The sequence below is a fragment of the Salmo salar genome, chromosome 03 (assembly GCF_965601325.2).
Source record: "Salmo salar chromosome 03, fSalSal1, whole genome shotgun sequence".
Taxonomy (NCBI): domain Eukaryota; kingdom Metazoa; phylum Chordata; class Actinopteri; order Salmoniformes; family Salmonidae; genus Salmo; species Salmo salar.
The window spans coordinates 97,616,411-97,638,043 of record NC_138293.1 but is presented as its reverse complement, the minus strand read 5'-3'; the positions used below and the strand labels follow the sequence as shown (position 1 = coordinate 97,638,043).

General features: G+C 38.2%; 1 protein-coding gene across 2 annotated transcripts in view; it reads left to right on the top strand.

Annotated features, from left to right (window-relative positions):
* wipi1 (WD repeat domain, phosphoinositide interacting 1) overlaps positions 1 to 21,633 on the top strand; it is a 51,462-nt gene that overhangs the window by 19,652 nt on the left and 10,177 nt on the right. For both annotated transcript variants that reach the window (XM_082972925.1, XM_082972926.1), the window contains exons 4-8: positions 14,864 to 14,960; positions 15,083 to 15,180; positions 16,022 to 16,114; positions 18,391 to 18,461; positions 21,303 to 21,410. In XM_082972925.1, coding sequence (XP_082829051.1) covers positions 14,864 to 14,960; positions 15,083 to 15,180; positions 16,022 to 16,114; positions 18,391 to 18,461; positions 21,303 to 21,410 — 467 coding nt within the window. The remainder of the gene's footprint in view (positions 1 to 14,863; positions 14,961 to 15,082; positions 15,181 to 16,021; positions 16,115 to 18,390; positions 18,462 to 21,302; positions 21,411 to 21,633) is intronic.

Genomic DNA, 21,633 nt, shown 5'->3' with positions numbered 1-21,633 from the left:
ACATACATATAGAGACCATGTAGAGATGTTGTTGTTCAGTAAGAGACATACATATAGAGACCATGTAGAGATGTTGTTGTTCAGTAAGAGACATACATATAGAGACCATGTAGAGATGTTGTTGTTCAGTTAGAGACATACATATAGAGACCATGTAGAGATGTTGTTGTTCAGTAAGAGACATACATATAGAGACCATGTAGAGATGTTGTTGTTCAGTTAGAGACATACATATAGAGACCATGTAGAGATGTTGTTGTTCAGTAAGAGACATACATATAGAGACCATGTAGAGATGTTGTTGTTCAGTAAGAGACATACATATAGAGACCATGTAGAGATGTTGTTCAGTAAGAGACATACATATAGAGACCATGTAGAGATGTTGTTGTTCAGTTAGAGACATACATATAGAGACCATGTAGAGATGTTGTTGTTCAGTAAGAGACATACATATAGAGACCATGTAGAGATGTTGTTGTTCAGTAAGAGACATACATATAGAGACCATGTAGAGATGTTGTTGTTCAGTTAGAGACATACATATAGAGACCATGTAGAGATGTTGTTGTTCAGTAAGAGACATACATATAGAGACCATGTAGAGATGTTGTTGTTCAGTTAGAGACATACATATAGAGACCATGTAGAGATGTTGTTGTTCAGTTAGAGACATACATATAGAGACCATGTAGAGATGTTGTTGTTCAGTAAGAGACATACATATAGAGACATACATGTAGAGATGTTGTTGTTCAGTAAGAGACATACATATAGAGACCATGTAGAGATGTTGTTGTTCAGTAAGAGACATACATATAGAGACCATGTAGAGATGTTGTTGTTCAGTAAGAGACATACATATAGAGACCATGTAGAGATGTTGTTGTTCAGTAAGAGACATACATATAGAGACCATGTAGAGATGTTGTTGTTCAGTAAGAGACATACATATAGAGACCATGTAGAGATGTTGTTGTTCAGTAAGAGACATACATATAGAGACCATGTAGAGATGTTGTTGTTCAGTTAGAGACATACATATAGAGACCATGTAGAGATGTTGTTGTTCAGTAAGAGACATACATATAGAGACCATGTAGAGATGTTGTTGTTCAGTAAGAGACATACATATAGAGACCATGTAGAGATGTTGTTGTTCAGTAAGAGACATACATATAGAGACCATGTAGAGATGTTGTTGTTCAGTAAGAGACATACATATAGAGACCATGTAGAGATGTTGTTGTTCAGTTAGAGACATACATATAGAGACCATGTAGAGATGTTGTTGTTCAGTAAGAGACATACATATAGAGACCATGTAGAGATGTTGTTGTTCAGTTAGAGACATACATATAGAGACCATGTAGAGATGTTGTTGTTCAGTAAGAGACATACATATAGAGACCATGTAGAGATGTTGTTGTTCAGTTAGAGACATACATATAGAGACCATGTAGAGATGTTGTTGTTCAGTAAGAGACATACATATAGAGACCATGTAGAGATGTTGTTGTTCAGTAGAGACATACATATAGAGACCATGTAGAGATGTTGTTGTTCAGTTAGAGACATACATATAGAGACCATGTAGAGATGTTGTTGTTCAGTAAGAGACATACATATAGAGACCATGTAGAGATGTTGTTGTTCAGTAAGAGACATACATATAGAGATGTTGTTGTTCAGTAAGAGACATACATAGTAGAGATGTTGTTGTTCAGTAAGAGACATACATATAGAGACCATGTAGAGATGTTGTTGTTCAGTAAGAGACATACATATAGAGACCATGTAGAGATGTTGTTGTTCAGTAAGAGACATACATATAGAGACCATGTAGAGATGTTGTTGTTCAGTAGAGACATACATATAGAGATGTTGTTGTTCAGTAGAGACATACATATAGAGACCATGTAGAGATGTTGTTGTTCAGTAAGAGACATACATATAGAGACCATGTAGAGATGTTGTTGTTCAGTAAGAGACATACATATAGAGACCATGTAGAGATGTTGTTGTTCAGTAAGAGACATACATATAGAGACCATGTAGAGATGTTGTTGTTCAGTAAGAGACATACATATAGAGACCATGTAGAGATGTTGTTGTTCAGTTAGAGACATACATATAGAGACCATGTAGAGATGTTGTTGTTCAGTAAGAGACATACATATAGAGACCATGTAGAGATGTTGTTGTTCAGTTAGAGACATACATATAGAGACCATGTAGAGATGTTGTTGTTCAGTAAGAGACATACATATAGAGACCATGTAGAGATGTTGTTGTTCAGTTAGAGACATACATATAGAGACCATGTAGAGATGTTGTTGTTCAGTAAGAGACATACATATAGAGACCATGTAGAGATGTTGTTGTTCAGTAAGAGACATACATATAGAGACCATGTAGAGATGTTGTTGTTCAGTAAGAGACATACATATAGAGACCATGTAGAGATGTTGTTGTTCAGTAAGAGACATACATATAGAGACCATGTAGAGATGTTGTTGTTCAGTTAGAGACATACATATAGAGACCATGTAGAGATGTTGTTGTTCAGTAAGAGACATACATATAGAGACCATGTAGAGATGTTGTTGTTCAGTAAGAGACATACATATAGAGACCATGTAGAGATGTTGTTGTTCAGTAAGAGACATACATATAGAGACCATGTAGAGATGTTGTTGTTCAGTAAGAGACATACATATAGAGACCATGTAGAGATGTTGTTGTTCAGTTAGAGACATACATATAGAGACCATGTAGAGATGTTGTTGTTCAGTAAGAGACATACATATAGAGACCATGTAGAGATGTTGTTGTTCAGTAAGAGACATACATATAGAGACCATGTAGAGATGTTGTTGTTCAGTTAGAGACATACATATAGAGACCATGTAGAGATGTTGTTGTTCAGTAAGAGACATACATATAGAGACCATGTAGAGATGTTGTTGTTCAGTAAGAGACATACATATAGAGACCATGTAGAGATGTTGTTGTTCAGTTAGAGACATACATATAGAGACCATGTAGAGATGTTGTTGTTCAGTAAGAGACATACATATAGAGACCATGTAGAGATGTTGTTGTTCAGTTAGAGACATACATATAGAGACCATGTAGAGATGTTGTTGTTCAGTAAGAGACATACATATAGAGACCATGTAGAGATGTTGTTGTTCAGTAAGAGACATACATATAGAGACCATGTAGAGATGTTGTTGTTCAGTAAGAGACATACATATAGAGACCATGTAGAGATGTTGTTGTTCAGTAAGAGACATACATATAGAGACCATGTAGAGATGTTGTTGTTCAGTAAGAGACATACATATAGAGACCATGTAGAGATGTTGTTGTTCAGTAAGAGACATACATATAGAGACCATGTAGAGATGTTGTTCAGTAAGAGACATACATATAGAGACCATGTAGAGATGTTGTTGTTCAGTTAGAGACATACATATAGAGACCATGTAGAGATGTTGTTGTTCAGTAAGAGACATACATATAGAGACCATGTAGAGATGTTGTTGTTCAGTAAGAGACATACATATAGAGACCATGTAGAGATGTTGTTGTTCAGTTAGAGACATACATATAGAGACCATGTAGAGATGTTGTTCAGTTAGAGACATACATATAGAGACCATGTAGAGATGTTGTTGTTCAGTAAGAGACATACATATAGAGACCATGTAGAGATGTTGTTCAGTAAGAGACATACATATAGAGACCATGTAGAGATGTTGTTGTTCAGTTAGAGACATACATATAGAGACCATGTAGAGATGTTGTTGTTCAGTAAGAGACATACATATAGAGATGTTGTTGTTCAGTAGAGACATACATATAGAGATGTTGTTGTTCAGTAAGAGACATACATATAGAGACCATGTAGAGATGTTGTTGTTCAGTAAGAGACATACATATAGAGACCATGTAGAGATGTTGTTGTTCAGTAAGAGACATACATATAGAGACCATGTAGAGATGTTGTTGTTCAGTTAGAGACATACATATAGAGATGTTGTTGTTCAGTTAGAGACATACATATAGAGACCATGTAGAGATGTTGTTGTTCAGTAAGAGACATACATATAGAGACCATGTAGAGATGTTGTTGTTCAGTAAGAGACATACATATAGAGACCATGTAGAGATGTTGTTGTTCAGTAAGAGACATACATATAGAGACCATGTAGAGATGTTGTTGTTCAGTAAGAGACATACATATAGAGACCATGTAGAGATGTTGTTGTTCAGTTAGAGACATACATATAGAGACCATGTAGAGATGTTGTTGTTCAGTAAGAGACATACATATAGAGACCATGTAGAGATGTTGTTGTTCAGTTAGAGACATACATATAGAGACCATGTAGAGATGTTGTTCAGTAAGAGACATACATATAGAGACCATGTAGAGATGTTGTTGTTCAGTAAGAGACATACATATAGAGACCATGTAGAGATGTTGTTGTTCAGTAAGAGACATACATATAGAGACCATGTAGAGATGTTGTTGTTCAGTTAGAGACATACATATAGAGACCATGTAGAGATGTTGTTGTTCAGTAAGAGACATACATATAGAGACCATGTAGAGATGTTGTTGTTCAGTAAGAGACATACATATAGAGACCATGTAGAGATGTTGTTGTTCAGTAAGAGACATACATATAGAGACCATGTAGAGATGTTGTTGTTCAGTAAGAGACATACATATAGAGACCATGTAGAGATGTTGTTGTTCAGTTAGAGACATACATATAGAGACCATGTAGAGATGTTGTTGTTCAGTAAGAGACATACATATAGAGACCATGTAGAGATGTTGTTGTTCAGTAAGAGACATACATATAGAGACCATGTAGAGATGTTGTTGTTCAGTAAGAGACATACATATAGAGACCATGTAGAGATGTGTTGTTCAGTTAGAGACATACATATAGAGACCATGTAGAGATGTTGTTGTCATGTAGAGATGTTGTTGTTCAGTAAGAGACATACATATAGAGACCATGTAGAGATGTTGTTGTTCAGTAAGAGACATACATATAGAGACCATGTAGAGATGTTGTTGTTCAGTAAGAGACATACATATAGAGACCATGTAGAGATGTTGTTGTTCAGTAAGAGACATACATATAGAGACCATGTAGAGATGTTGTTGTTCAGTAAGAGACATACATATAGAGACCATGTAGAGATGTTGTTGTTCAGTTAGAGACATACATATAGAGATGTTGTTCAGTAGAGACATACAGATAGAGATGTTGTTGTTCAGTAAGAGACATACATATAGAGACCATGTAGAGATGTTGTTGTTCAGTAAGAGACATACATATAGAGACCATGTAGAGATGTTGTTGTTCAGTAAGAGACATACATATAGAGACCATGTAGAGATGTTGTTGTTCAGTAAGAGACATACATATAGAGACCATGTAGAGATGTTGTTGTTCAGTTAGAGACATACATATAGAGACCATGTAGAGATGTTGTTGTTCAGTAAGAGACATACATATAGAGACCATGTAGAGATGTTGTTGTTCAGTTAGAGACATACATATAGAGACCATGTAGAGATGTTGTTCAGTAAGAGACATACATATAGAGACCATTAGAGATGTTGTTGTTCAGTAAGAGACATACATATAGAGACCATGTAGAGATGTTGTTGTTCAGTAAGAGACATACATATAGAGACCATGTAGAGATGTTGTTGTTCAGTTAGAGACATACATATAGAGACCATGTAGAGATGTTGTTGTTCAGTAAGAGACATACATATAGAGACCATGTAGAGATGTTGTTGTTCAGTAAGAGACATACATATAGAGACCATGTAGAGATGTTGTTGTTCAGTTAGAGACATACATATAGAGACCATGTAGAGATGTTGTTGTTCAGTAAGAGACATACATATAGAGACCATGTAGAGATGTTGTTGTTCAGTTAGAGACATACATATAGAGACCATGTAGAGATGTTGTTGTTCAGTAAGAGACATACATATAGAGACCATGTAGAGATGTTGTTGTTCAGTAAGAGACATACATATAGAGACCATGTAGAGATGTTGTTGTTCAGTAAGAGACATACATATAGAGACCATGTAGAGATGTTGTTGTTCAGTTAGAGACATACATATAGAGACCATGTAGAGATGTTGTTGTTCAGTAAGAGACATACATATAGAGACCATGTAGAGATGTTGTTGTTCAGTAAGAGACATACATATAGAGACCATGTAGAGATGTTGTTGTTCAGTTAGAGACATACATATAGAGACCATGTAGAGATGTTGTTGTTCAGTAAGAGACATACATATAGAGACCATGTAGAGATGTTGTTGTTCAGTAGAGACATACATATAGAGACCATGTAGAGATGTTGTTCAGTTAGAGACATACATATAGAGACCATGTAGAGATGTTGTTGTTCAGTAAGAGACATACATATAGAGACCATGTAGAGATGTTGTTGTTCAGTAAGAGACATACATATAGAGACCATGTAGAGATGTTGTTGTTCAGTAAGAGACATACATATAGAGACCATGTAGAGATGTTGTTGTTCAGTTAGAGACATACATTAGAGACATACATATAGAGACCATGTAGAGATGTTGTTGTTCAGTTAGAGACATACATATAGAGACCATGTAGAGATGTTGTTGTTCAGTAAGAGACATACATATAGAGACCATGTAGAGATGTTGTTGTTCAGTAAGAGACATACATATAGAGACCATGTAGAGATGTTGTTGTTCAGTTAGAGACATACATATAGAGACCATGTAGAGATGTTGTTGTTCAGTAAGAGACATACATATAGAGACCATGTAGAGATGTTGTTGTTCAGTAAGAGACATACATATAGAGACCATGTAGAGATGTTGTTGTTCAGTTAGAGACATACATATAGAGACCATGTAGAGATGTTGTTGTTCAGTAAGAGACATACATATAGAGACCATGTAGAGATGTTGTTGTTCAGTAAGAGACATACATATAGAGACCATGTAGAGATGTTGTTGTTCAGTAAGAGACATACATATAGAGACCATGTAGAGATGTTGTTGTTCAGTAAGAGACATACATATAGAGACCATGTAGAGATGTTGTTGTTCAGTAAGAGACATACATATAGAGACCATGTAGAGATGTTGTTGTTCAGTTAGAGACATACATATAGAGACCATGTAGAGATGTTGTTGTTCAGTAAGAGACATACATATAGAGACCATGTAGAGATGTTGTTGTTCAGTAAGAGACATACATATAGAGACCATGTAGAGATGTTGTTGTTCAGTTAGAGACATACATATAGAGACCATGTAGAGATGTTGTTGTTCAGTTAGAGACATACATATAGAGACCATGTAGAGATGTTGTTGTTCAGTTAGAGACATACATATAGAGACCATGTAGAGATGTTGTTGTTCAGTAAGAGACATACATATAGAGACCATGTAGAGATGTTGTTGTTCAGTAAGAGACATACATATAGAGACCATGTAGAGATGTTGTTGTTCAGTAAGAGACATACATATAGAGACCATGTAGAGATGTTGTTGTTCAGTAAGAGACATACATATAGAGACCATGTAGAGATGTTGTTGTTCAGTAAGAGACATACATATAGAGACCATGTAGAGATGTTGTTGTTCAGTAAGAGACATACATATAGAGACCATGTAGAGATGTTGTTGTTCAGTTAGAGACATACATATAGAGACCATGTAGAGATGTTGTTGTTCAGTAAGAGACATACATATAGAGACCATGTAGAGATGTTGTTGTTCAGTTAGAGACATACATATAGAGACCATGTAGAGATGTTGTTGTTCAGTAAGAGACATACATATAGAGACCATGTAGAGATGTTGTTGTTCAGTAAGAGACATACATATAGAGACCATGTAGAGATGTTGTTGTTCAGTAAGAGACATACATATAGAGACCATGTAGAGATGTTGTTGTTCAGTTAGAGACATACATATAGAGACCATGTAGAGATGTTGTTGTTCAGTAAGAGACATACATATAGAGACCATGTAGAGATGTTGTTGTTCAGTAAGAGACATACATATAGAGACCATGTAGAGATGTTGTTGTTCAGTTAGAGACATACATATAGAGACCATGTAGAGATGTTGTTGTTCAGTAAGAGACATACATATAGAGACCATGTAGAGATGTTGTTGTTCAGTAAGAGACATACATATAGAGACCATGTAGAGATGTTGTTGTTCAGTAAGAGACATACATATAGAGACCATGTAGAGATGTTGTTGTTCAGTAAGAGACATACATATAGAGACCATGTAGAGATGTTGTTGTTCAGTAAGAGACATACATATAGAGACATACATAGTAGAGATGTTGTTGTTGTTCAGTAAGAGACATACATATAGAGACCATGTAGAGATGTTGTTGTTCAGTAAGAGACATACATATAGAGACCATGTAGAGATGTTGTTCAGTAAGAGACATACATATAGAGACCATGTAGAGATGTTGTTGTTCAGTAAGAGACATACGTTGATCAGTAAGAGACATACATATAGAGACCATGTAGAGATGTTGTTGTTCAGTAAGAGACATACATATAGAGACCATGTAGAGATGTTGTTGTTCAGTTAGAGACATACATATAGAGACCATGTAGAGATGTTGTTGTTCAGTTAGAGACATACATATAGAGACCATGTAGAGATGTTGTTGTTCAGTAAGAGACATACATATAGAGACCATGTAGAGATGTTGTTGTTCAGTAAGAGACATACATATAGAGACCATGTAGAGATGTTGTTGTTCAGTAAGAGACATACATATAGAGACCATGTAGAGATGTTGTTGTTCAGTAAGAGACATACATATAGAGACCATGTAGAGATGTTGTTGTTCAGTTAGAGACATACATATAGAGACCATGTAGAGATGTTGTTGTTCAGTAAGAGACATACATATAGAGACCATGTAGAGATGTTGTTGTTCAGTTAGAGACATACATATAGAGACCATGTAGAGATGTTGTGTCAGTAAGAGACATACATATAGAGACCATGTAGAGATGTTGTTGTTCAGTAAGAGACATACATATAGAGACCATGTAGAGATGTTGTTGTTCAGTAAGAGACATACATATAGAGACCATGTAGAGATGTTGTTGTTCAGTTAGAGACATACATATAGAGACCATGTAGAGATGTTGTTGTTCAGTAAGAGACATACATATAGAGACCATGTAGAGATGTTGTTGTTCAGTAAGAGACATACATATAGAGACCATGTAGAGATGTTGTTGTTCAGTAAGAGACATACATATAGAGACCATGTAGAGATGTTGTTGTTCAGTAAGAGACATACATATAGAGACCATGTAGAGATGTTGTTGTTCAGTAAGAGACATACATATAGAGACCATGTAGAGATGTTGTTGTTCAGTTAGAGACATACATATAGAGACCATGTAGAGATGTTGTTGTTCAGTAGAGACATACATATAGAGACCATGTAGAGATGTTGTTGTTCAGTAAGAGACATACATATAGAGACCATGTAGAGATGTTGTTGTTCAGTAAGAGACATACATATAGAGACATGTAGAGATGTTGTTCAGTAGAGACATACATATAGAGACCATGTAGAGATGTTGTTGTTCAGTAAGAGACATACATATAGAGACCATGTAGAGATGTTGTTGTTCAGTAAGAGACATACATATAGAGACCATGTAGAGATGTTGTTGTTCAGTAAGAGACATACATATAGAGACCATGTAGAGATGTTGTTGTTCAGTAAGAGACATACATATAGAGACCATGTAGAGATGTTGTTGTTCAGTTAGAGACATACATATAGAGACCATGTAGAGATGTTGTTGTTCAGTAAGAGACATACATATAGAGACCATGTAGAGATGTTGTTGTTCAGTAAGAGACATACATATAGAGACCATGTAGAGATGTTGTTGTTCAGTAAGAGACATACATATAGAGACCATGTAGAGATGTTGTTGTTCAGTAAGAGACATACATATAGAGACCATGTAGAGATGTTGTTGTTCAGTTAGAGACATACATATAGAGACCATGTAGAGATGTTGTTGTTCAGTAAGAGACATACATATAGAGACCATGTAGAGATGTTGTTGTTCAGTTAGAGACATACATATAGAGACCATGTAGAGATGTTGTTGTTCAGTAAGAGACATACATATAGAGACCATGTAGAGATGTTGTTGTTCAGTAAGAGACATACATATAGAGACCATGTAGAGATGTTGTTGTTCAGTAAGAGACATACATATAGAGACCATGTAGAGATGTTGTTGTTCAGTTAGAGACATACATATAGAGACCATGTAGAGATGTTGTTGTTCAGTTAGAGACATACATATAGAGACCATGTAGAGATGTTGTTGTTCAGTAAGAGACATACATATAGAGACCATGTAGAGATGTTGTTGTTCAGTTAGAGACATACATATAGAGACCATGTAGAGATGTTGTTGTTCAGTTAGAGACATACATATAGAGACCATGTAGAGATGTTGTTGTTCAGTAAGAGACATACATATAGAGACCATGTAGAGATGTTGTTGTTCAGTAAGAGACATACATATAGAGACCATGTAGAGATGTTGTTGTTCAGTAAGAGACATACATATAGAGACCATGTAGAGATGTTGTTGTTCAGTTAGAGACATACATATAGAGACCATGTAGAGATGTTGTTGTTCAGTATAGAGACATACATATAGAGACCATGTAGAGATGTTGTTGTTCAGTAAGAGACATACATATAGAGACCATGTAGAGATGTTGTTGTTCAGTTAGAGACATACATATAGAGACCATGTAGAGATGTTGTTGTTCAGTAAGAGACATACATATAGAGACCATGTAGAGATGTTGTTGTTCAGTAAGAGACATACATATAGAGACCATGTAGAGATGTTGTTGTTCAGTAAGAGACATACATATAGAGACCATGTAGAGATGTTGTTGTTCAGTTAGAGACATACATATAGAGACCATGTAGAGATGTTGTTGTTCAGTAAGAGACATACATATAGAGACCATGTAGAGATGTTGTTGTTCAGTAAGAGACATACATATAGAGACCATGTAGAGATGTTGTTGTTCAGTTAGAGACATACATATAGAGACCATGTAGAGATGTTGTTGTTCAGTAAGAGACATACATATAGAGACCATGTAGAGATGTTGTTGTTCAGTAAGAGACATACATATAGAGACCATGTAGAGATGTTGTTGTTCAGTTAGAGACATACATATAGAGACCATGTAGAGATGTTGTTGTTCAGTTAGAGACATACATATAGAGACCATGTAGAGATGTTGTTGTTCAGTAAGAGACATACATATAGAGACCATGTAGAGATGTTGTTGTTCAGTTAGAGACATACATATAGAGACCATGTAGAGATGTTGTTGTTCAGTTAGAGACATACATATAGAGACCATGTAGAGATGTTGTTGTTCAGTTAGAGACATACATATAGAGACCATGTAGAGATGTTGTTGTTCAGTTAGAGACATACATATAGAGACCATGTAGAGATGTTGTTGTTCAGTAAGAGACATACATATAGAGACCATGTAGAGATGTTGTTGTTCAGTAAGAGACATACATATAGAGACCATGTAGAGATGTTGTTGTTCAGTAAGAGACATACATATAGAGACATACATATAGAGACCATGTAGAGATGTTGTTGTTCAGTAGAGACTACAGAGACATACATATAGAGACCATGTAGAGATGTTGTTGTTCAGTTAGAGACATACATATAGAGACCATGTAGAGATGTTGTTGTTCAGTTAGAGACATACATATAGAGACCATGTAGAGATGTTGTTGTTCAGTAAGAGACATACATATAGAGACCATGTAGAGATGTTGTTGTTCAGTTAGAGACATACATATAGAGACCATGTAGAGATGTTGTTGTTCAGTTAGAGACATACATATAGAGACCATGTAGAGATGTTGTTGTTCAGTTAGAGACATACATATAGAGACCATGTAGAGATGTTGTTGTTCAGTAAGAGACATACATATAGAGACCATGTAGAGATGTTGTTGTTCAGTAAGAGACATACATATAGAGACCATGTAGAGATGTTGTTGTTCAGTAAGAGACATACATATAGAGACCATGTAGAGATGTTGTTGTTCAGTAAGAGACATACATATAGAGACCATGTAGAGATGTTGTTGTTCAGTTAGAGACATACATATAGAGACCATGTAGAGATGTTGTTGTTCAGTAGAGACATACATATAGAGACCATGTAGAGATGTTGTTGTTCAGTAAGAGACATACATATAGAGACCATGTAGAGATGTTGTTGTTCAGTTAGAGACATACATATAGAGACCATGTAGAGATGTTGTTGTTCAGTTAGAGACATACATATAGAGACCATGTAGAGATGTTGTTGTTCAGTTAGAGACATACATATAGAGACCATGTAGAGATGTTGTTGTTCAGTAAGAGACATACATATAGAGACCATGTAGAGATGTTGTTGTTCAGTTAGAGACATACATATAGAGACCATGTAGAGATGTTGTTGTTCAGTAAGAGACATACATATAGAGACCATGTAGAGATGTTGTTGTTCAGTTAGAGACATACATATAGAGACCATGTAGAGATGTTGTTGTTCAGTAAGAGACATACATATAGAGACCATGTAGAGATGTTGTTGTTCAGTAAGAGACATACATATAGAGACCATGTAGAGATGTTGTTGTTCAGTAAGAGACATACATATAGAGACCATGTAGAGATGTTGTTGTTCAGTTAGAGACATACATATAGAGACCATGTAGAGATGTTGTTGTTCAGTTAGAGACATACATATAGAGACCATGTAGAGATGTTGTTGTTCAGTAAGAGACATACATATAGAGACCATGTAGAGATGTTGTTGTTCAGTTAGAGACATACATATAGAGACATACATATAGAGATGTTGTTGTTCAGTTAGAGACATACATATAGAGACCATGTAGAGATGTTGTTGTTCAGTAAGAGACATACATATAGAGACCATGTAGAGATGTTGTTGTTCAGTTAGAGACATACATATAGAGACCATGTAGAGATGTTGTTCAGTTAGAGACATACATATAGAGACCATGTAGAGATGTTGTTGTTCAGTTAGAGACATACATATAGAGACCATGTAGAGATGTTGTTGTTCAGTTAGAGACATACATATAGAGACCATGTAGAGATGTTGTTGTTCAGTTAGAGACATACATATAGAGACCATGTAGAGATGTTGTTGTTCAGTTAGAGACATACATATAGAGACCATGTAGAGATGTTGTTGTTCAGTTAGAGACATACATATAGAGACCATGTAGAGATGTTGTTGTTCAGTAAGAGACATACATATAGAGACCATGTAGAGATGTTGTTGTTCAGTTAGAGACATACATATAGAGACCATGTAGAGATGTTGTTGTTCAGTAAGAGACATACATATAGAGACCATGTAGAGATGTTGTTGTTCAGTAAGAGACATACATATAGAGACCATGTAGAGATGTTGTTGTTCAGTTAGAGACATACATATAGAGACCATGTAGAGATGTTGTTGTTCAGTAAGAGACATACATATAGAGACCATGTAGAGATGTTGTTGTTCAGTTAGAGACATACATATAGAGACCATGTAGAGATGTTGTTGTTCAGTAAGAGACATACATATAGAGACCATGTAGAGATGTTGTTGTTCAGTTAGAGACATACATATAGAGACCATGTAGAGATGTTGTTGTTCAGTAAGAGACATACATATAGAGACCATGTAGAGATGTTGTTGTTCAGTAAGAGACATACATATAGAGACCATGTAGAGATGTTGTTGTTCAGTTAGAGACATACATATAGAGACCATGTAGAGATGTTGTTGTTCAGTAAGAGACATACATATAGAGACCATGTAGAGATGTTGTTGTTCAGTTAGAGACATACATATAGAGACCATGTAGAGATGTTGTTGTTCAGTAAGAGACATACATATAGAGACCATGTAGAGATGTTGTTGTTCAGTTAGAGACATACATATAGAGACCATGTAGAGATGTTGTTGTTCAGTAAGAGACATACATATAGAGACCATGTAGAGATGTTGTTCAGTTAGAGACATACATATAGAGACCATGTAGAGATGTTGTTCAGTTAGAGACATACATATAGAGACCATATAGAGATGTTGTTGTTCAGTTAGAGACATACATATAGAGACCATGTAGAGATGTTGTTGTTCAGTAAGAGACATACATATAGAGATGTTGTTGTTCAGTTAGAGACATACATATAGAGACCATGTAGAGATGTTGTTGTTCAGTAAGAGACATACATATAGAGACCATGTAGAGATGTTGTTGTTCAGTTAGAGACATACATATAGAGACCATGTAGAGATGTTGTTGTTCAGTTAGAGACATACATATAGAGACCATGTAGAGATGTTGTTCAGTTAGAGACATACATATAGAGACCATGTAGAGATGTTGTTGTCAGCAGCTATTGATTTTGAACACTTTATTAGGACATGTTGCCATAGGATAACCTGCCAGGAAATGATCAGCACAATTCACATACTAACAGTCACCTCTCTCTCCCCCTCTCCCTCTCCCTCTCCCTGTCCCTGTCCCCCCCCTCCCCTTCCCCCTCTCCCTCTCCCTCCCCCTCTCCCTCTCTCTCTCCCTCCCCTCTCCCTCTCTCCCTCTCCCTCTCCCTCCCCCTCTCCCTCTCCCTCTCCCTCCCTCTCTCCCTCCCCCTGTAGAGGTTGGTGGTGTGTTTGGAGGAGTCAGTGTACATCCACAACATCAAAGACATGAAGCTGCTGAAGACCCTTCTCAACACGCCCTCCAACCCCTCAGGTAAACACAGTGTACAGAACAGTGTTTCCCAAACCAGTGGGTCTGCTGCTCTATGGGTTTCTGATGGGAAAAGCAGCAGCTGTCTTTCTGTGGACTGAAAGGAACATGGTTGTTCTGTTCAGGTCTGTGTGCTCTGTCCATCAACCATTCCAACTCGTACCTGGCCTACCCAGGCAGCTCCACCATCGGAGAGATCATAGTTTATGATGCCAACAACCTGGTAAGGCCTACTACTACTATACTACTGTACTACTACTATACTACTACTGTACTACTACTGTACTACTGTACTGCTACTGTACTACTACTATACTCTGTACTGCTTCTATACTACTGCACTGCTACAAAACTACTATACTATTGTACTGCTACTGTACTACTACTATACTACTGCACTGCTACTATACTACTGTACTACTACTGTACTACTACTACTATATTACTGTACTACTACTGTACTACTACTATACTACTGTACTTGTACTACTACTGTACTACTACTGTACTACTACTATACTACTGTACTACTACTGTACTACTGCACTGCTACTGTACTACTACTATACTCTGTACTACTACTATACTACTGCACTGCTACTATACTACTGTACTACTACTGTACTACTACTACTACTATATTACTGTACTACTACTGTACTACTACTATACTACTGTACTACTACTGTACTACTGCACTGCTACTGTACTACTACCATACTACTGTACTACTACTGTACTACTATACTAATGTACTACTACTGTACTACTATATTACTGTACTACTATACTACTACTGTACTACTACTATACACTGTACTACTATACTACTGTACTACTACTACTGTACTACTACTGTACTGCTACTGTACTGTGCTCTATAGCTTGGTTGTCAGTACTACTGTAGCTGCTACATTGAAGGGATGTTTAGACATTGCAGTCAAGTCGTTATATATGGCAGTAGTACCATGTTTCTGTTTTATGACTCAGTGGTATAATTGTGTTGCAGTCCCATGTAAAGCAGTCAATCATCCTCTCTCTCTCTCTCTCTCTCTCTCTCTCAGAGCACTGTGACAATGATCCCGGCCCATGACAGTCCCCTGGCTGCTCTCACCTTCAACTCGTCAGGCACCAAGCTGGCCAGCGCCTCGGAGAGGGTAAGCACTACCAGGACAGCTGCCCCTAGTGACGGGAGGCCAGCGCTGCTTTTTGACAACTTACCTGGATATTGCAGTTAGGCCCTGGCTATGTCTACAACATTCAGTACTATTGCAGTTAGGCCCTGGCTATGTCCACATCATTCAGTACTATTGCAGTTAGGCCCTGGCTATGTCCACATCATTCAGTACTATTGCAGTTAGGCCCTGGCTATGTCCACAACATTCAGTACTATTGCAGTTAGGCCCTGGCTATGTCCACAACATTCAGTACTATTGCAGTTAGGCCCTGGCTATGTCCACAACATTCAGTACTATTGCAGTTAGGCCCTGGCTATGTCCACAACATTCAGTACTATTGCAGTTAGGCCCTGGCTGTGTCCACAACATTCAGTACTATTGCAGTTAGGCCCTGGCTGTGTCCACAACATTCAGTACTATTGCAGTTAGGCCCTGGCTGTGTCCACAACATTCAGTGCTATTGCAGTTAGGCCCTGGCTATGTCCACAACATTCAGTACTATTGCAGTTAGGCCCTGGCTATGTCCACAACATTCAGTACTATTGCAGTTAGGCCCTGGCTGTGTCCACAACATTCAGTACTATTGCAGTTAGGCCCTGGCTGTGTCCACAACATTCAGTACTATTGCAGTTAGGCCCTGGCTATGTCCACAACATTCAGTACTATTGCAGTTAGGCCCTGGCTATGTCCAAAACATTCAGTACTATTGCAGTTAGGCCCTGGCTATGTCCACAACATTCAGTACTATTGCAGTTAGGCCCTGGCTGTGTCCAAAACATTCAGTACTATTGCAGTTAGGCCCTGGCTATGTCCACAACATTCAGTACTATTGCAGTTAGGCCCTGGCTGTGTCCACAACATTCAGTACTATTGCAGTTAGGCCCTGGCTATGTCCACAACATTCAGTACTATTGCAGTTAGGCCCTGGCTATGTCCACAACATTCAGTACTATTGCAGTTAGGCCCTGGCTATGTCCACAACATTCAGTACTATTGCAGTTAGGCCCTGGCTATGTCCACAACATTCAGTACTATTGCAGTTAGGCCCTGGCTATGTCCACAACATTCAGTACTTGACTAGTAATAGATGTATTCTGCTACAGCACATAGTGTATTATAAGCCCATGTGGGCGGGGCATCCTGAAGAGGCATGACACTATAATAATAAAATAAACATAACTTTATTTAGCTAGACAGCCCTGACTGTGAGGGACTGACTCTCTTTCTCCCTCTATTTAGACAGCCCTGACTGTGAGGGACTGACTCTCTTTCTCCCTCCCTCTATTTAGACAGCCCTGACTGTGAGGGACTGACTCTCTTTCTCCCTCTATTTAGACAGCCCTGACTGTGAGGGACTGACTCTCTTTCTCCCTCCCTCTATTTAGACAGCCCTGACTGTGAGGGACTGACTCTCTTTCTCCCTCCCTCTATTTAGACAGCCCTGACTGTGAGGGACTGACTCTCTTTCTCCCTCTATTTAGACAGCCCTGACTGTGAGGGACTGACTCTCTTTCTCCCTCCCTCTATTTAGACAGCCCTGACTGTGAGGGACTGACTCTCTTTCTCCCTCTATTTAGACAGCCCTGACTGTGAGGGACTGACTCTCTTTCTCCCTCTATTTAGACAGCCCTGACTGTGAGGGACTGACTCTCTTTCTCCCTCCCTCTATTTAGACAGCCCTGACTGTGAGGGACTGACTCTCTTTCTCCCTCTATTTAGACAGCCCTGACTGTGAGGGACTGACTCTCTTTCTCCCTCCCTCTATTTAGACAGCCCTGACTGTGAGGGACTGACTCTCTTTCCCTCCCTCTATTTAGACAGCCCTGACTGTGAGGGACTGACTCTCTTTCTCCCTCTATTTAGACAGCCCTGACTGTGAGGGACTGACTCTCTTTCTCCCTCTATTTAGACAGCCCTGACTGTGAGGGACTGACTCTCTTTCTCCCTCCCTCTATTTAGACAGCCCTGACTGTGAGGGACTGAATCTCTTTCTCCCTCCCTCTATTTAGACAGCCCTGACTGTGAGGGACTGACTCTCTTTCTCCCTCTATTTAGACAGCCCTGACTGTGAGGGACTGACTCTCTTTCTCCCTCCCTCTATTTAGACAGCCCTGACTGTGAGGGACTGACTCTCTTTCTCCCTCCCTTCTTCATACCTCCCTGCCTTGCGGGCCTCCCTCCCTCCCTCCCTCCCTCCCTCCCTCCCTCCCTCCTTCCCTCCCTCCCTCCCTCCCTCCCTCCCTCCCTCCCTCCAGGGTACTGTAATCCGTGTGTTCTCCATCCCAGAGGGACAGCGTCTGTTTGAGTTCCGCAGAGGGATGAAGAGGTCAGAGTTCACACAATACAACATAAACTGTATAAACACACTTTACTACACAACATAGTCTACATCTACTGTAATGAACAGGACTAACAGAACACACACCTTATGAACAGGACTAACAGAACACATAAAACACACCTAATGAACAGGACTAACAGAACACATAAAACACACCTAATGAACAGGACTAACAGAACACATAAAACACACCTTATGAACAGGACTAACAGAACACACACCTTATGAACAGGACTAACAGAACACATAAAACACACTTCATGAACAGGACTAACAGAACACATAAAACACACTTCATGAACAGGACTAACAGAACACATAAAACACACCTTATGAACAGGACTAACAGAACACATAAAACACACCTAATGAATAGGACTAACAGAACACATAAAACACACCTAATGAACAGGACTAACAGAACACATAAAACACACTTCATGAACAGGACTAACAGAACACATAAAACACACCTTATGAACAGGACTAACAGAACACATAAAACACACTTCATGAACAGGACTAACAGAACACATAAAACACACCTTATGAACAGGACTAACAGAACACATAAAACACACCTTATGAACAGGACTAACAGAACACATAAAACACACCTTATGAACAGGACTAACAGAACACATAAAACACACTTCATGAACAGGACTAACAGAACACATAAAACACACCTTATGAACAGGACTAACAGAACACATAAAACACACCTTATGAACAGGACTAACAGAACACATACAACCCACTTCATGAACAGGACTAACAGAACACACACCTTATGAACAGGACTAACAGAACACATAAAACACACCTTATGAACAGGACTAACAGAACACATAAAACACACCTTATGAACAGGACTAACAGAACACATAAAACACACCTAATGAATAGGACTAACAGAACACATACAACACACCTTATGAACAGGACTAACAGAACACATAAAGCACACCTTATGAACAGGACTAACAGAACACACACCTTATGAACAGGACTAACAGAACACATAAAACACACCTTATGAACAGGACTAACAGAACACATAAAACACACTTCATGAACAGGACTAACAGAACACATAAAACACACCTTATGAACAGGACTAACAGAACACATAAAACACACCTTATGAACAGGACTAACAGAACACATACAACCCACTTCATGAACAGGACTAACAGAACACACACCTTATGAACAGGACTAACAGAACACATACAACCCACTTCATGAACAGGACTAACAGAACACACACCTAATGAACAGGACTAACAGAACACATAAAACACACCTTATGAACAGGACTAACAGAACACATAAAACACACCTAATGAACAGGACTAACAGAACACATAAAACACACCTAATGAACAGGACTAACAGAACACATAAAACACACCTAATGAACAGAACTAACAGAACACATAAAACACACCTAATGAACAGGACTAACAGAACACATACAACCCACTTCATGAACAAGCAACGTAAAACCCACTAGAATAATCCAGTGATTTAGCTGATCTCATGCTGGTACCAGACGGCTGCACATTTCCTCGTCAAGGTTCTCTGTTCCTGCCCCCAATGAATTAACCTGGTTCGAATCCAGGCTCACATCCGACCGTGATTGGGAGTCCCATAGGGCGACGCACAATTGGCCCAGCATCGTCCGGGTAGGCCGTTATTGTAAATAAGAATAAAGGTTAAACATTTAAAAAAAGAAAATGTTTTGTGGGAAACCATAAGGCTGATGAATGTAAAATACTAGTAGAAGGAGTCTGTGTATACAGTATAACAATACAGTGGTAGTAGGCATTCGAACTTTAAATAATGTCCCATTTGAAAAAGCTTTACTAGATTACCTTTTCATATCATTAAAATGTGAGATTATTTAATCTAATCACGATTGGTTTAGTTACACATTCCAAATATGGGCAGGGCAGGGATATTTCACCCCCAAATATGGTCAGGGCAGGGTTATTTCACCCCCAAATATGGTCAGGGCAGGGATATTTCACCCCCAAATATGGTCAGGGCAGGGATATTTCACCCCCAAATATGGTCAGGGCAGGGATATTTCACCCCCAAATATGGTCAGGGCAGGGATATTTCAACCCCAAATATGGTCAGGATAGGGATATTTCAACCCCAAATATGGTCAGGATAGGGATATTTCAACCCCAACCTTGATAAGAAATGACCATACTTTTTAAGACAAGTTGTAATTAATGTTTTACATAAATTGGAAATGAAAACTGTGTTAGAGCAAGCTACATCAACATGAGTTTTCCATTTATAAAATATGTAGGGTAAATTGCCACAGTAGATTTTGCTGTGGTAAACAAGGACATACTTTCTTCAGTTATACGGATTGATTGTCAAATAGTTAAATCTACTCTTGATCAGCTGTAAAAGCAGGTTTCATTTACACCGATGATAACACCAACCTGAGGGTGAAAATATCTTGAAAGATGTTGACCTCAAACAGCACTATAATTAACACTGGCAACACTGTGCCCATAGATGTCATGTCCAGATTGGGGAGACAAGCATATGGGTGTGCATATATCTGGAATGTAGAGTAGTAGACTCACATTATGACAACATTAGAACAGACTGAAGACGGGTTTATAATGATACATCTCTCATTATGACAATGTGTGATAGAACAAGCAAAGGAAAGGAATGGCCCGCTGAAATGTTTCAAACGCTTCTTTCATAGCTAGATAACGTCATTTGTGTAATTAAGTTCTTACTAACAGTATGAGTGTAGAAGAGACTTATAATAACTTGTGTGTGTGTCTGCAGGTACGTCAATATCAGTTCCTTGTCCTTCAGTCCTGACGCCCAGTTCCTCTGTGCCTCCAGCAACACTGAGACCGTACACATCTTCAAACTGGAACAGCACGGACCCAGGTACACACACACACACCACACACACATAGAAAGAGTCACCCCCAACCTGGCAAGCCGTCATACATCTCTCTCTCTACCCCCCCATCTCTCTTTATCCCCCCTATCTGAAACTACTTCATATTCATCATCTCCAGCACCACACCAACATCAGTGTGTAAACTGTTTCTTTGTTTTATTTTTTTACATTTACATTTTAGTCATTTAGCAGAAGCTCTTATCCAGA